This window comes from Gastrolobium bilobum, unplaced genomic scaffold, assembly GCF_033153095.1.
Source record: "Gastrolobium bilobum isolate Gb01-03AN ecotype WA unplaced genomic scaffold, APGP_CSIRO_Gbil_v1 utg16848, whole genome shotgun sequence".
NCBI lineage: Eukaryota > Viridiplantae > Streptophyta > Magnoliopsida > Fabales > Fabaceae > Gastrolobium > Gastrolobium bilobum.
Genome location: NW_026899058.1, coordinates 564,507 through 583,574, shown reverse-complemented (window position 1 = coordinate 583,574; position 19,068 = coordinate 564,507). Strand labels below are relative to the sequence as shown.

The 19,068-nt window shown below is 35.0% G+C and overlaps 2 protein-coding genes across 2 annotated transcripts; one reads left to right on the top strand and one right to left on the bottom strand.

Annotated features, from left to right (window-relative positions):
• Nucleotides 1–870: 870 nt before the first annotated feature.
• LOC133286741 (uncharacterized) lies at nt 871–2,826 on the top strand. The gene has a single exon (XM_061484191.1). It carries the CDS (start codon nt 871–873, stop codon nt 2,824–2,826), a length of 1,956 nt encoding a protein of 651 aa, XP_061340175.1.
• A 12,349-nt stretch (nt 2,827–15,175) lies between these two features.
• Nucleotides 15,176–18,536, bottom strand: LOC133286715 ((+)-neomenthol dehydrogenase-like). The gene is made up of 5 exons (XM_061484172.1): nt 18,517–18,536; nt 17,933–18,179; nt 17,296–17,357; nt 16,452–16,626; nt 15,176–15,553 (listed from the first exon to the last, which is right to left on the bottom strand). Exons 1-5 carry the CDS (start codon nt 18,534–18,536, stop codon nt 15,176–15,178), a joined length of 882 nt encoding a protein of 293 aa, XP_061340156.1.
• Between the last annotated feature and the right edge of the window lie 532 nt (nt 18,537–19,068).

Sequence of the window (19,068 nt, the reverse complement as noted above, 5' to 3'; positions counted from 1 at the left end):
TTATTTATCACTTCAAAAAAAGTTAAAAGACATTTGAATTTGATAGTTTGGGATTAGATCGATCTGCTTTCCTCTACAAGTGTAGTATATATATCAATGTAATGGTAATAAAGTGAGGTACTGCTATAGACTAAAGCTCAACAATGTAGTCACCATATAGGTTTCAAGCAGATACTAAGAATTAGAGGGAGGTGAAGGGTAAGATGGGAGACTGAAATTCAACAAAGTAACAACAATGATGAATGGAAAGTGTAATTTAACATCATCATGTCATTTAAGAGAATCTTAATCATTAATAATTAAATTAATGGTGATGATTGAGTAACTTTCTATCTTTATATTTTTTCTCTCTCCTTCCTTGACACCGTTAATTCACTCAAATATGATTATGATTGTCCCACATAACATGATCATGTTAATTAGCACACGAGAGAGAATGCACTCTCACAACGAATAGTGTGTAAAAGGTGTGAGTCATATTTTTCTGCCATGGTGGGCCCCATTGTGAGTGAATCAGGTGTAATGAAGGAGTATTTATCCTACTGTAGGGATGCAGAAGTTCAACCTGATGCAGTACAAACTCGTTCAACTACTGGATGTCAACCCAAGTTACCCGTTTGGCATAAGGATTACATCTGATAAGTCAGTTCCGGAAGTTTAGGAGAAGAAGTTAGAGTTGGTTGCATTTGGAAAAGTAGTTAGCCTTAGTTACTAGATGATTAAATGTAATAGGATAGATATAAAAGGAGTGCTTGTATTCAATGGTGGATATGAATTGTATAATAAAGTTCTCTTTCTTGTTACGTAACTGATCTCTCTTTCTCTGAGATTGCATCACTGGTGCTTTCATTGTTCTTGAACTCCGCCACCATGCGAGTACAGGATTTAGCAGAGGAATTGGCAAACACTCGTGCTGAAATTCATCAGCATATCAACCAATTGACAGAAGCAATGGAAACTCGTCTTACAAATTTTTTCGAGTTACGTTTTAATGCCATTGATTCTCGAATTCGCGATTTTCCGTCACCGACTATACCTCCTCCTCCTCCGGTGAATCACAACCACCAACAACCGAATATGAATGGTGCTGGCCACGAGCAACGCATCGCCTTGCGTTCCATTAAAATGGAGATTCCATTATTTGAAGGCAAGAACCCTCATTTATGGATCTTTAAATGTGAGATGTTCTTTAGGATCCAACAAATTCCTGAGGAACTGAAGGTCGAACTTGCTGGCTTACGAATGGAGGGAGCAGCAGCTTCATGGTTTCAATGGATCCATAATAGTGGTACGGTTCAACACTGGGATCAGTTCACCTTAGTCGTTCGTCAGCGTTTTGGTGGTGATTCGTACACTGACATGCGTGGTGCACTTTCCAAGTTATCACAGGTTGGCTCTTTGACAGATTATGTGCGCGATTTCGAAATCTTGATGAACCAGGTCCCTGGTTTACCTGATGATCTGCTCTTGAGTTTTTTTGCATCCGGATTGAGTCTTGAGCTTCGACGTGTGATTCAATTACATGAACCCAAGACCTTGCATCAAGCAATACAATTGGCGTTCACGTATGATGCTCATCATCGTGATCTACGTTCTTCTTTTTCTAATCCCGCACGAAAGTCCAACTCGCGTTACGTTCCTTCACCTTCACCACAATCAGTATCAACAGTTGATGGTCCAACTCATGTTGCACCAACAGCAAATTCCTTGACAGTCAAGCGATTACCACCTGAAGAAGCCAAGAAACGAAGAGAGCTTGGCCTATGCTTTTCTTGTGAAGAAAAATGGTCCATAGGTCATCGTTGCAAATCAAAAATGCTCTTGTTAATTGGTGATGGGGATGATCAGGATGTTGAGCCTGATGAGGAAATAGTGTGGCAGTCGAATGAGATGCCTCAAACGTTACAAGAAGCAGCACTCAATGCCCTTTCAATGAGTTCAATGTCGAAATTGCTGCAGTTCATCGCGCGTGTAGGCACGGGTGATGTTAGGGTTATGGTGGATTCTGGTAGCTCCCATAATTTCATCCAGAAACATGTAGCTATTCAGTTGGGACTTCCAATATCCCAATCTCGTAGCATGAAGGTAATTCTTGGTAATGGTGAATTTATGTTGTGCAATATGAAATGTTTGGCTGTTTCATTACAAATTCAAAGTTTCAAATGCTGTGTTGATCTTTGGATTTTGGATCTTAAAGATTTGCATATTATTCTGGGTATGCCATGGCTTGAATCATTGGGCAAGGTTGTACATAATTATGTTGATCTGTCTATGGAATTTTCTCACAATGGCCAAGTGGTGCAGTTAAAGGCCATTACAGACGCTAAGTCTTTTAATTCCAATTGCCTCTCATTGGTTTCTGAGGAATCTGCAGCAGATCATATCTCAGATGAGATTATGAATTTGAAAACCTTGGTACAGCAGGACATTTGGCAGGTTATAGCCAAGTTTCATTCGGTTTTTTCCATCCCTCAATCACTGCCGCCTTTTCAGAGTATTGACCATTCCATCCACTTGATTGAGAACTCCAAACCGGTAAATGTGAAACCATACCGTTATGGCCATTCCCAGAAAGCTGAAATTGAGAAACAAGTCCAGGGTTTGTTGGCTGCTGGTTATATACGCTCAAGCACCAGTCCCTACTCATCCCCTGTTTTACTGGTGAAGAAGAGTGATGGCTCTTGGCGTATGTGCATCGACTACAGAGCACTTAACGCCATAACAATTCGAGACTGCTTCCCTATCCCAACAATAGACGAGCTGTTGGACGAACTTTGCCATGCCTCCATCTTCTCGAAGCTTGACCTACGCGCAGGGTATCATTAGATAAGGGTCACTGATTCTGATATCCTTAAGACAGCCTTCCGAACCCATGACGGCCATTACGAATTTCTGGTAATGCCGTTTGGTTTAACAAACGCGCCATCAACATTTCAATTGGCCATGAACAGTATTTTTCGTCCTTATCTTCGTAAATTCATAATTGTTTTTTTTGACGATATCCTAGTATTTAGCAGGTCCATTGATGAGCATTTTTCCCATTTGGGTACCACATTGGAGTGCTTGCAGCACCATCAATATTTTGTTAAACTTTCCAAATGCTCGTTTGTTGTGTCTGAGATTGATTATCTTGGTCATGTTGTATCTGCTTCGGGCGTCCAAGCTGACCCAAAGAAAATTGCAGCGATGGTGTCTTGGCCACAACCCATGTCGGTGAAAGCTCTACGTGCATTCCTGGGATTAACAGGATATTACCGCCGTTTTGTTAAAGGGTATGCAGCTATTGCAACCCCTTTGACTAACCTGTTAAGCTCTGACAAATTCATCTGGTCTACCGATGCTGATATTGCCTTCTCTACTTTGAAAGAAGCCATGACCACTACTCCAATATTGTCCTTACCAGATTTCACCTTGCCATTTATTGTGGAATCCGATGCATCCTCATCTAGCATTGGAGCTGTCCTCCTGCAGCTTGGAAAGCCCATTGCTTTTTTTAGCAAGAAGTTGGGTTTCCGTATGGTCTCCGCAAGCACTTATGTACGGGAGTTATATGCCATTGTAGAAGCTGTGAAGAAATGGCGCTCGTATCTGCTTGGGGCTCCTTTCGTAATTCGCACAGACCATCAGAGTATTCGTGAGATATTATCTCATACTATTCAAACTCCTGAGCAGCAGAAATACGTTTCTAAACTCATGGGTTACTCTTTCACGGTGGAGTATAAGCCAGGGTCTTCGAATGTCATTGCTGATGGCCTTTCTCGTCAACATGAATCCTTGCTGATTGGTTCTTGTTGTGTTGCTGTATCAGAACCTTCTTTCGAAATCTTGGAGCAAATTGCTGCGGAGAATCACATGGCATCAGACCTTTTGGATATGCATCATCGCATTTCAACGGGTCAGAAGCTACATCCTTTTATCTCTTGCAAGAATGGAATTCTGTTCCATAAAAAACGATTCTTGCTTAGTTCCACTTCTGTATTACGGCCCACTCTTTTACATGAGGCCCATTGCTCATTGGTTGGGGGCCATGCTGGAGTCCTTCGAACATTCTTACGACTCTCTACCAATTTCTTTTGGACTGGTATGAAAGATGATGTTCGGGCCTTTGTGCAGCAATGTCCTACGTGCCAAGCTATTAAACCAGTGAACACAGCTCCAAGTGGTTTACTACATCCACTTCCCATACCTGAAGGCACTTTTGAAGACCTGACCCTGGACTTCATCACGGGTCTTCCAGCTTCGCGAGGCTTGACTGTGATCCTGGTAGTCGTAGATCGTTTCACCAAGTATGCTCACTTTGGAGCATTGCCCACTAAGTTCACTGCTGTGTTGGCTACTCAGTTGTTCTCCGATATGGTCATTAAACTACATGGGTTTCCACGCTCATTAGTTTCTGATCGTGACAGTGTATTCCTCAGCCGATTTTGGCAGCAACTTTTTACCTTGAGTGGAACGAAGCTCAAGATGAGCTCTGCCTACCATCCCCAAACGGATGGGCAGAGTGAGGTCACCAACAGGTACCTGGAACAGTACCTTCAGGCCTATTGCCATGAAAAAAACAATGCTTGGGTTTCGCTTTTATCTTGGGCTGAGCTCCATTATAATACAGCAACCCACTCTTCAATTCAAATGTCACCGTATCAAGCCCTGTATGGTAAGCCTCCACCATCCATTCCTTTTTATCCTCGTGGTTTGGCCAGTGTTGCTGCGGTTGACAATATCTTATCTGAGCGTAATGAGCTGCTTAGTTCTTTGAAACGCAATTTATCGCGTGCTCAACAACGCATGAAGTTGTTATCCGACAAGCACCGTGTTGATCGTACTTTTCAAGTGGGTGACTTGGTCTTGTTGAAGCTTCAACCTTACCGCCAAGTCTCAGTGCTTCGTCGTGCTAACCATAAATTGTCGAAGCGTTTTTATGGGCCATCCCCTGTGGTTGCTGTCTTAAGTCCAGTTTCTTACTGTTTGAGACTCCCTGATGGGTGTAGAATTCACCCTACCTTTCATGTTTCGGTGCTTAAGAAATTTTACGGGCCTGCAAACACTTTGGCCGCTGAATTGCCACTGGATGTCATTGATAACAGACCAGTTCAACAACCTTTAGCAATATTGGCTAAACGTTCGGTGGGACAACGCCGTCGCCAAACACAATTACTGGTCCAGTGGTCACATTCTACTGTCGAGGAGGCTTCGTGGGAGTTTGAGCATGATTTTCGTCTTGCATATCCTCATTTTGACCTTAAGGACAAGGTCCCTGTGATTGGGGGGAGTAGTGATGCAGTACAAACTCGTTCAACTACTGGATGTCAACCCAAGTTACCCGTTTGGCATAAGGATTACATCTGATAAGTCAGTTCCGGAAGTTTAGGAGAAGTTAGAGTTGGTTGCATTTGGAAAAGTAGTTAGCCTTAGTTACTAGATGATTAAATGTAATAGGATAGATATAAAAGGAGTGCTTGTATTCAATGGTGGATATGAATTGTATAATAAAGTTCTCTTTCTTGTTACGTAACTGATCTCTCTCTCTCTCTGAGATTGCATCACAACCCTTGTTATTTGCCTAGTGGCTGGCCTAGAGTACAAGACCTAGTGCACGGTCCAAAAGGACAATAAATATTTGTCTCTTTTAGTGTTTTTTATTTTATTTTTGAAGATTAAAAAAAATTAGTGTTTTTAATAAGTGAAATTACAAAGAACAATAATGTAATAAGAATATAATTTAATCAAAAATAGTTATATTTTATTTATTCTGAAGTTATATAAATGGTTGTCTTAATACTCAATGTAGCGTGCGTCAGTGTCTAAGACCTATGTAGCACCGATACTGACACGGAACACGTGAAACGATACGACACGACACTCCGACACGTTAATTCTAAAAAATATTAGATTTCGACACGTTTTGATATTAAATAATATTTTTAATTTATGTAGTGTATATTATATTTAATATTCAATAATTTAACAAAAAAATGACACTAAACTTATAATATTCATCAATTTTGCAAAGAAACATAAGATATCCCAAATATTTATATTAAATTCAATAAAATGATAATCGTAATCCAACGCATCTAATAGTTGGAACTAAAAACTCAATGCAACTTTTGAATCTTTTTTTGAATTTCTATAATGCGTGTTGGAGTGTCGGTCGAAAAATATTGAAAAATATCGGACCCGACAAGTCAAGATTTTTAAAGTATCGGTTCTTCATAGTCTAAGACTAGTGAGACCACGTGACACGCCAAGCATCTATTCTGGTAAAGGGCAAATGTGCAAAGAAAGCAAATGTGCAAGAAGGGTTGGGCTAAGGCCTAATCACCCCACTATATAATCAGACAATCGTTTGGGTTTCTTTAACCCCTTTCTATCCCTATTCCCTCAGTCCAATATAGCCACTGGTGGATTAACAACACCTGGGCTGGTAGCAGTAATTGGGCTCGTTACAGCAACAGTTGCTGGTTTCACGAGTAGCTTTCCTTTTAACCACAAATGACTCGGTTCAAACCCAGTAGCTATATAGCACCGATATCCACACGGGATATGATATGACACGACATTCTGACACGTTAATTCTAAAAAATATTATATTTCGATATGTTAGAACACATTTTGATATTAAATAATACTTTTAATTTATGTAGTGTATATTATATGTGATATTCAATAACTTAACCAAAAAATGAAGTTAAACTTATAATAGACATCAATTTTGCAAAGAAACATACGATAACCCAAATATTTATATTAAACTCAATAAAATAGTAATCGTAATCCAACAAATCTAATAGTTGGAGCTAAAAATGCAATGCAACGCACTCTTTGAATCTTTTTTGAGTCTCTACAACTCGTGTTGGAACATCGGGGAGTGTCGGATATGACACATCAAAATTTTTGAAATGTCGGTAATTCATAGCCCAGCAACACAAGCGGAGACGAGAAACAAAAGAATACCGAGGTATTCTAAAATCCCTCTTTTTTCAATGAATTTTTTTAAGGTTTCATTCCTATTTGATTTTTTCAAAAAATATGAAAATAATAATATGATACTCCTCGACCTCGCATTCATTCAATTCAGATGCAAATATAGTTGGTAGTATTTCCCCTTTATCCAAAAACCAACCCAAATCTCTCCACTCCTTCTGTCCTTATTTTGGATGAAACAAATTAGAGGAAAACATTTTCTTGTGTTCTTTCAAACAAAAATAATTCTACACCAAAAAAAAAAACAAAAATAATTGAAAAACTATATACAAATAACAAGATTGTATGTTTAAAGCATTTAGCTTACTACTTTAATATATATGCAACGACCATTATGTATTTAAACTCATATTGTGCCTTGGTCTATGTCATCGCTACTTTGAGCATTCCTATATTGGCATTTTTAAATCCTTGAGGGATACATCATTAGTTCTAATTAAATCCACAACACTTAAAAAAAGTATACCGTGAATAACACTAAGTCCGTAAAGAATTTATTGGAATGAAAATATATTGTTTGTCATTACTTCATCTTATGTCACTTTGCAATAAAATTTAGCGATTTTGACGAATCCTTTATCCTCATATAGATTGAATTATAAAACTAAATACCAAAGAAAAAACTTCATATCCAAAAGTCAATACTTTTTGGAAATTTGCAAATGAATATTAAAGAAGTATCATTATTACTAATTAAGCACATCATCAATACAGCGACATAAATAGACTTGGAAAATAAATATATGAATAGCCGGCTAAAGCAAGCAACTTCATATATGCATCCGCAAGTATTATTTGTAATATTAGATGTAGCTTTCTTCTCTCACTTTCTCTTGTTAATTAAGATATCATTGTATCCATGATTATAGAGGGCAATTAAACACCGGAAATTAATAAGAATAATACTGCAAATAAATATGACCATTTGATATAATGTAAAATTAGATCAATGGCAGCAATCATTTACCTAATCTGTGTCGATTAAGTATGTTTGGTTAAATAATTTATTGACGGACCAAAAACTGTCACTCAACATTTATGAATTTCAAATGTAAATCAGAGGAAACTGTTAGTATATATATTTGTAATGGAAGGACCACTAATGGACCTAGAATAGACCTACCAATTGATGAAAGTGTTGAAGGTCATGTAAGTTTAACATATTGCAGGATAGTGGTCCTTCTGGCCTCATATTTGATTAGGACAAAAGTGACATTTTTATGATCGTGACTTTTTAAAAAAATATTGAATTGGAGGTATCATTCAAAATTTCATAAAATCACAACTTGGATAAGTAACCACATTGTATGTTCATCTTTGAACTGGCATAACATTTGTATAGTACACGGAGATCCCTTTACAAATTTGAATTTTTACCACCGTGAAAGCTCCAACGTACAGTGTAGATTGTACTCCACAATGTTCCTTAACGTATATGTTTGTGAAGACTAAGTTACTCAGAAGTAATAGACAGATCAATTCTAATCATAAATAACAAAGAGTAGCTTTCTCCTATATGCTGTGGAAAGAACATGATCATATATCTCTTCAATTTTCCATATCAAGCTCACGAAAATTCCCTCCATTTACATGTCTACATGCCGCGTTGGATTGTTCTACTAATGTGTATGAACCTTTAAAACGTTAACTCAGAAATTTTACAGAAAAGTCACCCTCACCCTCATGTTTTGTATTATATCAAGTATCCCTGCAGACCTTTTTTTTTATATATATAAATACAACTCTTTCTGATTCCAAAATGTTATTGTGCGGTAGAGCGCTATTTCCTCCATTCATTTTAAAATAATTGTTAATTTAAAGTTTTATTTATTTTAAATAATTTATCACTTAAAAAAATTTAAAGGACATTTGAACTTTTTGAGTGTTTGAGATTTTAGATTTGTTTTCCTCAAGAATGTTGTATATTAATGTAACAGTGACCAAATGAGTTAGTGCAATAGACTAAAGCTCACCGCATAAATCTTAGGTATACAATTAGAATCAAAAGGGACGCGAAGGCTACGAATGCTTTTTCGGTACGACGATGGCCGAATGTGGTTGTATTGAAAATTTTTCTGAAGGCTACGATGCCTCCTACGCTGAAAACAAACATGGTAACAATATATATATATATATAAGGGAATGGGTCCCTTTGGTGTGAGTCATGTTTTTCTTCCCTTGTGAGACCCGTTGAGAGAGATACATAGCGCGCTTTCACTTATATGTTACGTTGTTTTGACACTGATATGGGACACAACATAACATGACACGTCAATACGTTAATTTTAAAAAAATACCATATTTTGACACGTTTTGATATTAAATAATATTTTTAATATATATAATATAAATTATATTTAATATATATAACAGCTCATAATAAACCATATAATCAATCAAATATTCAAATTTCATAACATAAATATAAACTAAAATAATTTTTTGTACCTTGTTAATTTTTCATATCAAATTCATAACAGAGAAAAATGATTTATAAATCACTTTTTCATGTTTAGTTAATAAAATAAAATTTAGACCTAAAATAAAAAAAAAAAAAAAATAGATGCATGTCGAAGCGTTGATCGTGTGTCAGAACGTGTTGGAGCATTGAACGCGTGCCCCAAAATATTGACCGCATATCGAAGCGTGTCGGTATCCAACACACATTTTTAAAAAAATAATAATTGTGTGCTCGTGCTCTATAGCTTATATGTGAGGCACATGTGCTAGAGAAGGGATCAAGTGTGGTGGGAGAGTATTTATCTCACTTTAGGGCCTAGTGGTTGGCCCAAAGTACAAGGCCTAACGATCGGTCAAAAGTATATTAATAATTTTTATATTTATCACTTAGTATTTTTAATAAGTGAAATTAGAAACAACATTATTGTAATAAAAATATAATTTAATCAAATAGTTATATTTTATTTAGACTGAAGTTATTTAATGGCTTTCTTAATTCTTCATGTAGCACCCGTGTCTAAGACAAGTGAGACACCAATCATTTATTCTAGTAAAAAGCACTTTTAAAATAATAAGAGATAAAAATTACTTTTTTTAAAAGCTCAAACAAACAAGTTCTAAAGCTCACCGCGTAAATCTTAGGTATACAATGAGAATCAAAAGGGACGTGAAGGCTACAAATGCTTTTTGGGTACGACGATGGCCGGATGTAGCTACGACGGTCGTATTGAAAATAAAATTTTTCTGAAGGCTACGATGCCTCCGACGCTGAAATCAAACAAAGTAACAATAGAATATATATATATATATATATATATATATAGAGAGATCATTTGACTCAAGAGTAAGACTTATAAGTCTTACTCTCCATCCTAACCGTTGATTTTCGTCCATCTAACGGTTATAATTTAGGAAGTTATATTAATTAATTAATTATTAATTATACTATTAATGACAACCGTTGATTTTCGTCTGTAACATCCCCGTCTCGAGCCGGTTCAATTAACATACATATGATAAAACAGAAAACAGCGGAAGACTTAACTTCTGAAAATACGAGCTAACTTTTTTTTCTTTTTCTTTTTAAATTCTCATTCGTCGTAAACGAAAATCGGGCAGAGTTTCCTCTATAAATCGGACAACTGGGGATTTTCCAATCCCACACAGAAGCATTTCCTGATAAACAGTTTATACAAATATACTCAAATGCCCATCCATGGGCGCATGCATAACTTGGCTCAGTGCCACTATATCTAACAGCATGCAATCCAACAGGTAAACATATCTGAATACTACCTCATCACATAACGTGCCTGAATACCCAAATGTACATGCATCAAAGCGACAGACGTGTACAAAACATATACAGGCCATATACAAAATAAAGGATCAATATCATGATCCATCAAATGCGAAAATACTAAAATACATCAAACACTCCAAAAAGGTAGTAGCCTACAGCCACTCAAAATCCGGTCTGTCAACTGCCTCAGCCACGTGTCGGGTCCCTGCCTAGTGAGGACTCACTGGGAATCTGGGCACCTGAAAATATGTCCCCAAAGAGGGGTGAGATTACAAATCTCAGTAAGCTCCAGGTTTATAGAGAATTCTCCATACCCCTGGCTCACTCCTGCATGAAAGTCAGATACAGAGTATACAAATACAACATATAACAGATATCATAACAGAACAGAGCATATATCCATATCATATCAGAGATGTGCGCCGTCATTCCCAAGGGAGGACCCCAAGCGGAAATCAACGCACGTGTTCCCGAGGGAGGACCCCAAAGCGGAACCAGACATATCAGAGGCGTACACCATCAGTCCCGAGGGAGGACCCCAAAGCGGACATCCGGGTACTATACAATCAATGGCCAGAGATTGTTACAGAAATCATATTACAGAAGTCATATCAGAGCAAAACATATCATGTTATCAAATAACTCTATATGAATGCATCTATACAAAGCATCTAAATCACAGTCATACAGTCCAACCATAGTTCACTAACCATGGTGGAGCACTCAAGCAGGAAAAGACTCCTTAAACATAGAGCTTACCTCTTGAAGCTTTACCAATACGCTTACTTGTGGAACAAGTTACTTTTATCACTTCAAGAGATTTCCGATCCTTCTCAATCCCTAGGCACACCTATAGAATAATTTACAATGCATCAATAAAATGATGCAATACCATAATTATTTCATAAGCATACATTTTATCGCTTATTTTCCTTTCTTTGCATTTTTGCCAATCCTATGCCAATACACAAGTCTAGACCTCTTTATAACCGTTGGTGTTCTTTAATTTAATCAACCATTCCCTTAGGAATTTTCAACATAAATCATGCTACTTTTCTTCAAAACTCATCACTTTTATACAATTTATTACAACACATTTTATTTAAAATAAAATGTACAAGATATATCCCTAAATACCCTATAGGTCGAATCCTATAAGGGGAATTTCCAAAGATCCTTCTCTTTTACAATACATTTTCGTTACTTCATTACAACTTGCAAACACCTAGGAATGCTTCCACTAAATTCCTATTTTGAGTTTAGACACCAAGTCCTTTTTACTTAGGCATTCTTACTAACTCATCCATTTTCACTCATTTCCAACACACTATACCTTCACAATACATATATAATTTTTTCCACAATAACTCCTACTCACTCCATGATGGCCGAAACCTAGGAGGAAGATGCAATAGGACTTTTAAATTTTTATATCACATGTGGATGCTTACTCAACACTATAACTTCCTAAACAACAATAATCCATCATAAATTTCACATTCTAACATCAATTATTTCCCAATAAAATATGCTCATCAATTTCATAACTTAAATCATCAAAATAATATCATGGAAATAGAGGTTTCTTACCTCTAAACACTTGTACAAAGCCTAGAGAGCAATCTCCAAGCCAAGCTCCATCCAAAAACTCACTTTTTCTCCTCCAATGAATAGTAACTCGAAAATGAGAGGAGGAATAACTCTTCACACACTCAACTATAGCTCAAATGGATAGGTGGAATGGATTCATTGAGTGGTTTCCAATCAATTTCATGTGGTGGGTCATTGGATTTGGTGGATGGATGATGAAGAAATCAAAGAAGGAAAATTTGAAACCCTAGCCCCTTCCCCTCCATGTGCAGCTCGGCCATGCAAGAGAGAGAAGAAGAAAATCTGAAATGAATAGTGTTTCATTTAAGTGACAAGGCTATATAGGCACATGTGGCCATTTTCATCGGATATTTTTTTATCGCGTATTTTAACTTAAATTGACCCGGAACTAACTTAAAACTACGAACATATTTTTATTTTTCTAAAATCATTTACATTAATTTTTATCTATTACAAAACAATATTCATAATTCACAGTATGGTTTCTGCACCGTTTTTGACGAAATGCACTGTGAATCACTAATTGTACTTTATTTACTTTTAAAACTTAACACTTATAAACTTATCATTTTCTTGGGCCTATATTGACTTGCTTGGCATATATTGGACTTTCTTATTCTTATTTCATCAATTATTTATTTCTGGACTCTACCGGTTGCTTAAACAGCAGTACAAAATACCCGGTAGAAACACTATTCACGAGATTTTCACGGAAAGTGCCAGACTATACAATTTTTCGTTCTGAACTCATATTTGTCATCAGAATTTTCAAATTATGTTCCTAAAATTATTTTGCTTTATTTTAAGCTCTACCGGTTAATTCACAAAACTGTAAATTCTCCGGCAGAACGCACTGTTCATAACATAGTCATGATTACAGTCAAAATACTCGAAATCGCTCACTGAATCTAATTATGGCATTTAAATCCTTAAATTAAATCTCTAACTAAGATTTACCAGTTAGGGTCATTATATCGTCCATCAACGACTGAGATTTGGAGTAAGACTTAAAAGTCTTACTCTGGAGTCAAAAGAACCCTCCCCTATATATATATATATATATATATATATATATATATATATATATATATATATATATATATATATATATATATATATATAAGGGAATCGGTCCCTTTGGTGTGAGTCATGTTTTTCTTCCCTTGTGAGACCCATTGAGAGACATACATAACACACGCACTCACTTATATGTTATGTTGTATCGATACTGACATGGGACACGACATGACATGACACGTTAATATGTTAATTCTAAAAAATATCATATTTCGACACATTTTGATATTAAATAATATTTTTAATATATATAATATAATTTATATTTAATACATATAACAGCTCATAATAAGTTATATAATTAATCAAATATTCAAATTTCATAACATAAATATAAACAAATATAATTTTTTGTACCTTATTAATTTTTCATATTAAATTTCATAACAGAAAAAAGTGATTTATAAATTATTTTTTTCATGTTTAGTTAATAAAATAAAATTTAGAACTAAAAAAAAAGTTTTAGATGCATGTCAAAGCGTTGAATGCGTGTCGGAACGTGTTAGAGCATTGAACGCGTATCCCAAAATATTGACCACGTATCGGAGCGTGTCAGTATCCAACAGTACGGTGGGGTGAGACACATGTGCTTGAGAGGGAATAAATATTTGGTGCTACTGTTGTACCAGGATTCAGTGCATCCCACCAATGAGAACATTACATATCATAGGAGAGAGAAAAATTTGGCAGAGAAAAAAACTTTTGTTGACATGTAATATTTTTATTGGTGAGATGCACTGAATCTTGGTGCAACACTAACACTAAAAATTTATTCCTTGAGAGGAGATCAAGTGTGGTGGGGGAGTATTTATCCCACTTTAGAGCCTAGTGGTTGCCCAAAGTACAAGGCCTAGAGATCGGTCAAAAGTACATTAATATTTTTTCTAATTTTTATATTTATCACTTAGTATTTTTAGTAAGTGAAATTAGAAACAACATAACATTATTGTAATAAAAAAATAATTTAATCAAATAGTTATATTTTATTTAGACTAAAGTTATTTAATGGCTTTCTTAATTCTTCATGTAGCATCAGTGTCTAAGACTAGTGAGACACGTGACATGCCAAGCATTTATTCTGGCAAAGGGTCTGAGTGATGGAATGAAGTAAAGAAAGCAAACATTCATAACTTATTAGTAACTATTTTCAGCAACAACCGTTGCCGGTTTCACGAGGGACTTGTTGGTTTGGGCTTGCCTTTTAACCGCCAAGAACTCGGTTCGATCCCAGCACAAATTGTGTGGAGAAGAATCAGAAGAAGCATTGAGGTATTCCAAAATACCTCTTTTTCAATAAAAAAATTTTAGGTTTCAATCCTTTTTAATTTTTTTTTAAAAATATGAAATAATAATAGAATACTCCTCGACCTTGCTTTCATTCAATGCACATGCAATTGGTAGTTTTTTTCCCTATCCAAAAATCAACCCAAATCTCTCCACTCCTTCCATCCTTATTTTGGATGAAACAAATTTGAGGAAAACATTTTCTTGTGTCCTTTTAAACAAAAATAATTGAAAAACTACATACAAATAACAATATTATATGTTTAAAGCATTTAGCTTAGTACTATAAGATATATACAACGACCATAATGTATTTAAACACACCACTACATAGAAAAATATTATTGAACCAAACAGTTTCATATGTCTACAAATTATTTTCTCAAGCAATCACAATCAGAAACTCTGCTTATTAGAAACACATATAACAGAGCCAAAACTAGCCATATATATAGATCAAAAGGAAATCACCTCATCCCTTGCGAAAAAGAGGCCAGAAGGACCTTTATCTGGCAACAATGCTAGCTTAACAGGACTTTCAGCACCTTCATCAATGCTTAAAAGGCCTGCATTCTGGTTTATATCAGTCTTGACAAATCCAGGGCATATAGAATTTATGCAAAAACGAGGGAACTTCTTAGCCAGCATCCTTGTATAGGCATTTAAAGCTGTTTTTGACATGATGCCACCAGAAATAACAGTTGGCCAGTTTTTGGTTTCCAATGATCCTTCTTTGTAATCTTTCAGAAACTCTCTAAGCACCTCATCAAGTTTTTCATTTGTAAGGTTTTCAATGTCACCAAATACTCCTCTTGCCCATTCATTTTGTATATTCTGAAACCACAACAGAAGAAAAATAATAAATCCTTATCTTTTTTTTTTCTTTTCGCGCCAAGATTAATACCATATAAAAAACTATTTCAACTCAAAAAGTTTAAGTTGAGAAGTGAAGCTCCGTCAATGATTTTTATATTATATCTCTCTAGCAACAAGGAAGAAATACAAAGAAAAACATACTAACATACTAATGACCCAAATTAGAATTAAACCAGGAGAAACAGACTACACCCAACAGCACCACCTTAAAGGAGGGCACATAAAAAAATATTAGTCTAAGTGGCCATAATGTAGATAAACCAAGAATTCGGTAAAGTCAGAGTTAGCTTTGTGAACAATGTCTAGTTGATTATTCTAACCAATCTTTTCCTTTTCAGAATTTTGACTTTCTGGGTTTTCAAAATCTCCATAGGAAAAAAAATTACAGAGAACATGTGAAATCAAGTTTTGCATAAATTATCAGAGAGTATATCAAATCAGTTAAAGCTACTATTTCAAGAAAAAAATAATTTAACTTTCATACGATGCATATTACTTCCAAAAAAGTATTTATTTCTTTTTCTAGTATTTGTTGAGAAAAGAAAAGAAAAACATATTGCTCATTTGCACATTATTTGATCACACTATAAAATGCATATTTGTTATAAGGGAAAATTATTTCTCCAGTCACCGGAGATAAAGTTATCTTCAGTGAGCTCAAAACGACGTCGTTTTGAGATTATAAGATTAAAAAATTATAATGATAAAGACTAATATAACCCTGCAATATATTATAATTACAAAAACACCTTGATTTCCGTCCCAAAACGACGTCGTTTTGAGCTCACTGGAGATAACTTTATCTTCGGTGAACGGAAATCCTTTACCCTTGTTATAATTATGAAAATAGGTTTACCTCCAATTGTCCTATTCTGCCGGAGATATTGACAATCCTGGGTGAAGTGGATAGTTGGAGCAGGGGAAGAAGAGCTTCAGTTACTCTTTCCACACCAAAGAAGTTCGTTTCAACACATGCTTCAGCTAACTCATAAGTTTGACGCACTATCATATTCCAGTCCGATATTTCACCCCTATTCTACAAGAACAAACTATACCATTTAGTGTTCCAGCAAATTATGCTGGATTAAATTAACAAAGCTAGAAGCTACTCAAATTGAAAATACAGGGAATGGCACATATATTCCAATAGTGCGTTCATTTAATACTCAAATTGAAAATTCCTTTCACTTAGACCACATAATGATAAAGTATCTGTTCATTTAATACATAACAGATAAGTTGTTTATGTGAATATTTTAAGAAATCTGAAAATTTTATGTTTCATATATTAGTAGGGGTAGGTTATATTTACAAACTTTTTGTTCACAAATTTTTTGTTTATAAACTCTTACAAACTACATTAAGTATGACCAGTCATACTTCAATCAAGAGAGTATGACCGGTCATACTTAGTGTAACTTGTAAAAAAAGTTTGTAAACATATCCTATCCCTATTAGTAATACCATTTATGTTTAAATGCTTTGTTATACATGAAAAAAAAAATTATATTTAAAGAAGGAAATATTACATTCAAACAAGAGAATAGTATAACAAATTAAGATATTCTCAAAACAGAATTCTCAAAATTATTATATAAGGGTGGAGTAAGCAAATTGCTCTTGCGTGAACTATGTATTAATTCCATATGGAGTTTATCTTCTGTTCGATCACAGGGCTTTCTACTTAAAAAGTAAAGAACCTTACCCTTCGACGAAGATTCTCTCCATTTACTATTCCCCCAGCAGTACCTGCGTTGTTCACCTGCATCAATATCATGTCAAACATACCTTACATACCTTCAGCAAATAAATGAAATCATGAAAAAATTCCTGGTTCTTTGTCCTATGAGAATTTGAAACCCAATGGTTCCAAATGCACAAACTCTAACAAGTTTAAATAAGGTGTTAGGTTAAGCCAAATGAATATATTTTTTTCATAGATACTAACGGATATCCGAAATCCTAACGGACTCGATTGATTCGGTTTCGGATCTGAGTCTTTCCATCTTCCCCAAGAATGACTATTCTCAGGAATTGAATCCATTATATTTGGGTAAATGAATATTATTATATTACATCTCTAATGTATCTTCTAGCTCCAAGAGCCCTTTGAGATTAAAAATTAAATCATATACAGACCAATGATATCGAGAGACATTTTAGGGATGGAAGCATAGATAGTGCTCACGTCCATTTATCTTGTGCTAAAATTAAACTTTTTATTAGAAGAATGGTAAGGATTGAATTCTAGGCAATCATTTGGTCATTAAAAACAAAAACTCTAATCTCATATGATGCTAGAGTTAGTTTAAACTTTAAAGGAAACTATAATAATACCAAGATGTCAAGTTTCCCAAATTTGGTTTTGATGAAATCTGCTAGAGAAGCAACACTGGCAGGGTCAGTGACATCAAGTTGATGAAAAACCAGAAAGTCTGAGAGACCAAACTCTTTCAAATTTTCCATGGCTTCCAAACCCCTTTTCTCATTTCTAGCTGTAAGCACCACCACAATACCACTTGAAGCTAGTTTCTTGCATATCCCATAACCAATCCCCTTATTAGCTCCAGTCACTACTGCATACCTAAGAAAGAGAGTACACCATTAGCTAAGAAGCAAGTATACCTTTGAGTACTTTGTCTAATTAAACAAACCTTATTTTCTTACGAAAATTTACAAGATTTTTATTTACCATTAAATTTTATATATGCATGACTACAATAATTTTTTCTGCATATATTTATATATAATCTATTGTCTTTATATATATATATATATATAGATTTTGAGCATGAGAGTAATGATCAAAATCATAACATTATAAAAACTTCTTAACGAAATCAAGCTTTCAGATATATGATATAATGTTTTTGAAAACGTACAAAAACACATGCTTTTATGAGAGTATAATTTCTCTATACCTTTTTCCTTCTTCTCCCATCTGATGATTAGAAGCGTCTCTTTTTTTTTCCTCGCTTGAGGTGAATGCACTGTATCAGATGGTTTTGATCTGTTTTATGAGCAAATCATTAGCCTCTAAATTCTTTTTATAATGAAACTGCTAGCTTCATTTGCTGATCTTCTTTCATTTCTTAAAATAACAAAGAGACATAAACATAAAAAATTGGGCAACATCTTGTAAAATATACTAAAAGTGGATCACTACGAAGGCAAATATATTGGGAAGAGCGAATAATGATAAATTAAACTGAAAACTGAGAATTGTTTTTAGGGGTCCCAAATGAAAATCAATTAGTTATTACCACGTCTCTGTTTTTAGCCGTCATTACGTGGACTATATGTCTGTACGTGCACAAAATTTGTAGAATTTTTTAACAGTAAGTAACTGTAAATTATTATATATAAAATCAAGCTGATTCTACTTATTAGAAAAATATAAAATTATTAACATAATATCACTCAATACCTTAATCAGTTGAATTGGTTCTTTATATAATATTATAGCCAATGTG

Coding starts and splice junctions, on each gene's coding strand:
- LOC133286741 (XM_061484191.1), top strand. CDS start 871: ATGCGAGTACAGGATTTAGCAGAGGAATTGGCAAACACTCGTGCTGAA.
- LOC133286715 (XM_061484172.1), bottom strand. CDS start 18,536: ATGGGAGAAGAAGGAAAAAG. Junction 16,627..17,295: donor AATCTTCGTCGAAGGGTAAG/GTTCTTTACTTT, acceptor CTTGTAGAATAG/GGGTGAAATATCGGACTGGA. Junction 15,554..16,451: donor GCAGAATAGGACAATTGGAG/GTAAACCTATTT, acceptor TTGTGGTTTCAG/AATATACAAAATGAATGGGC.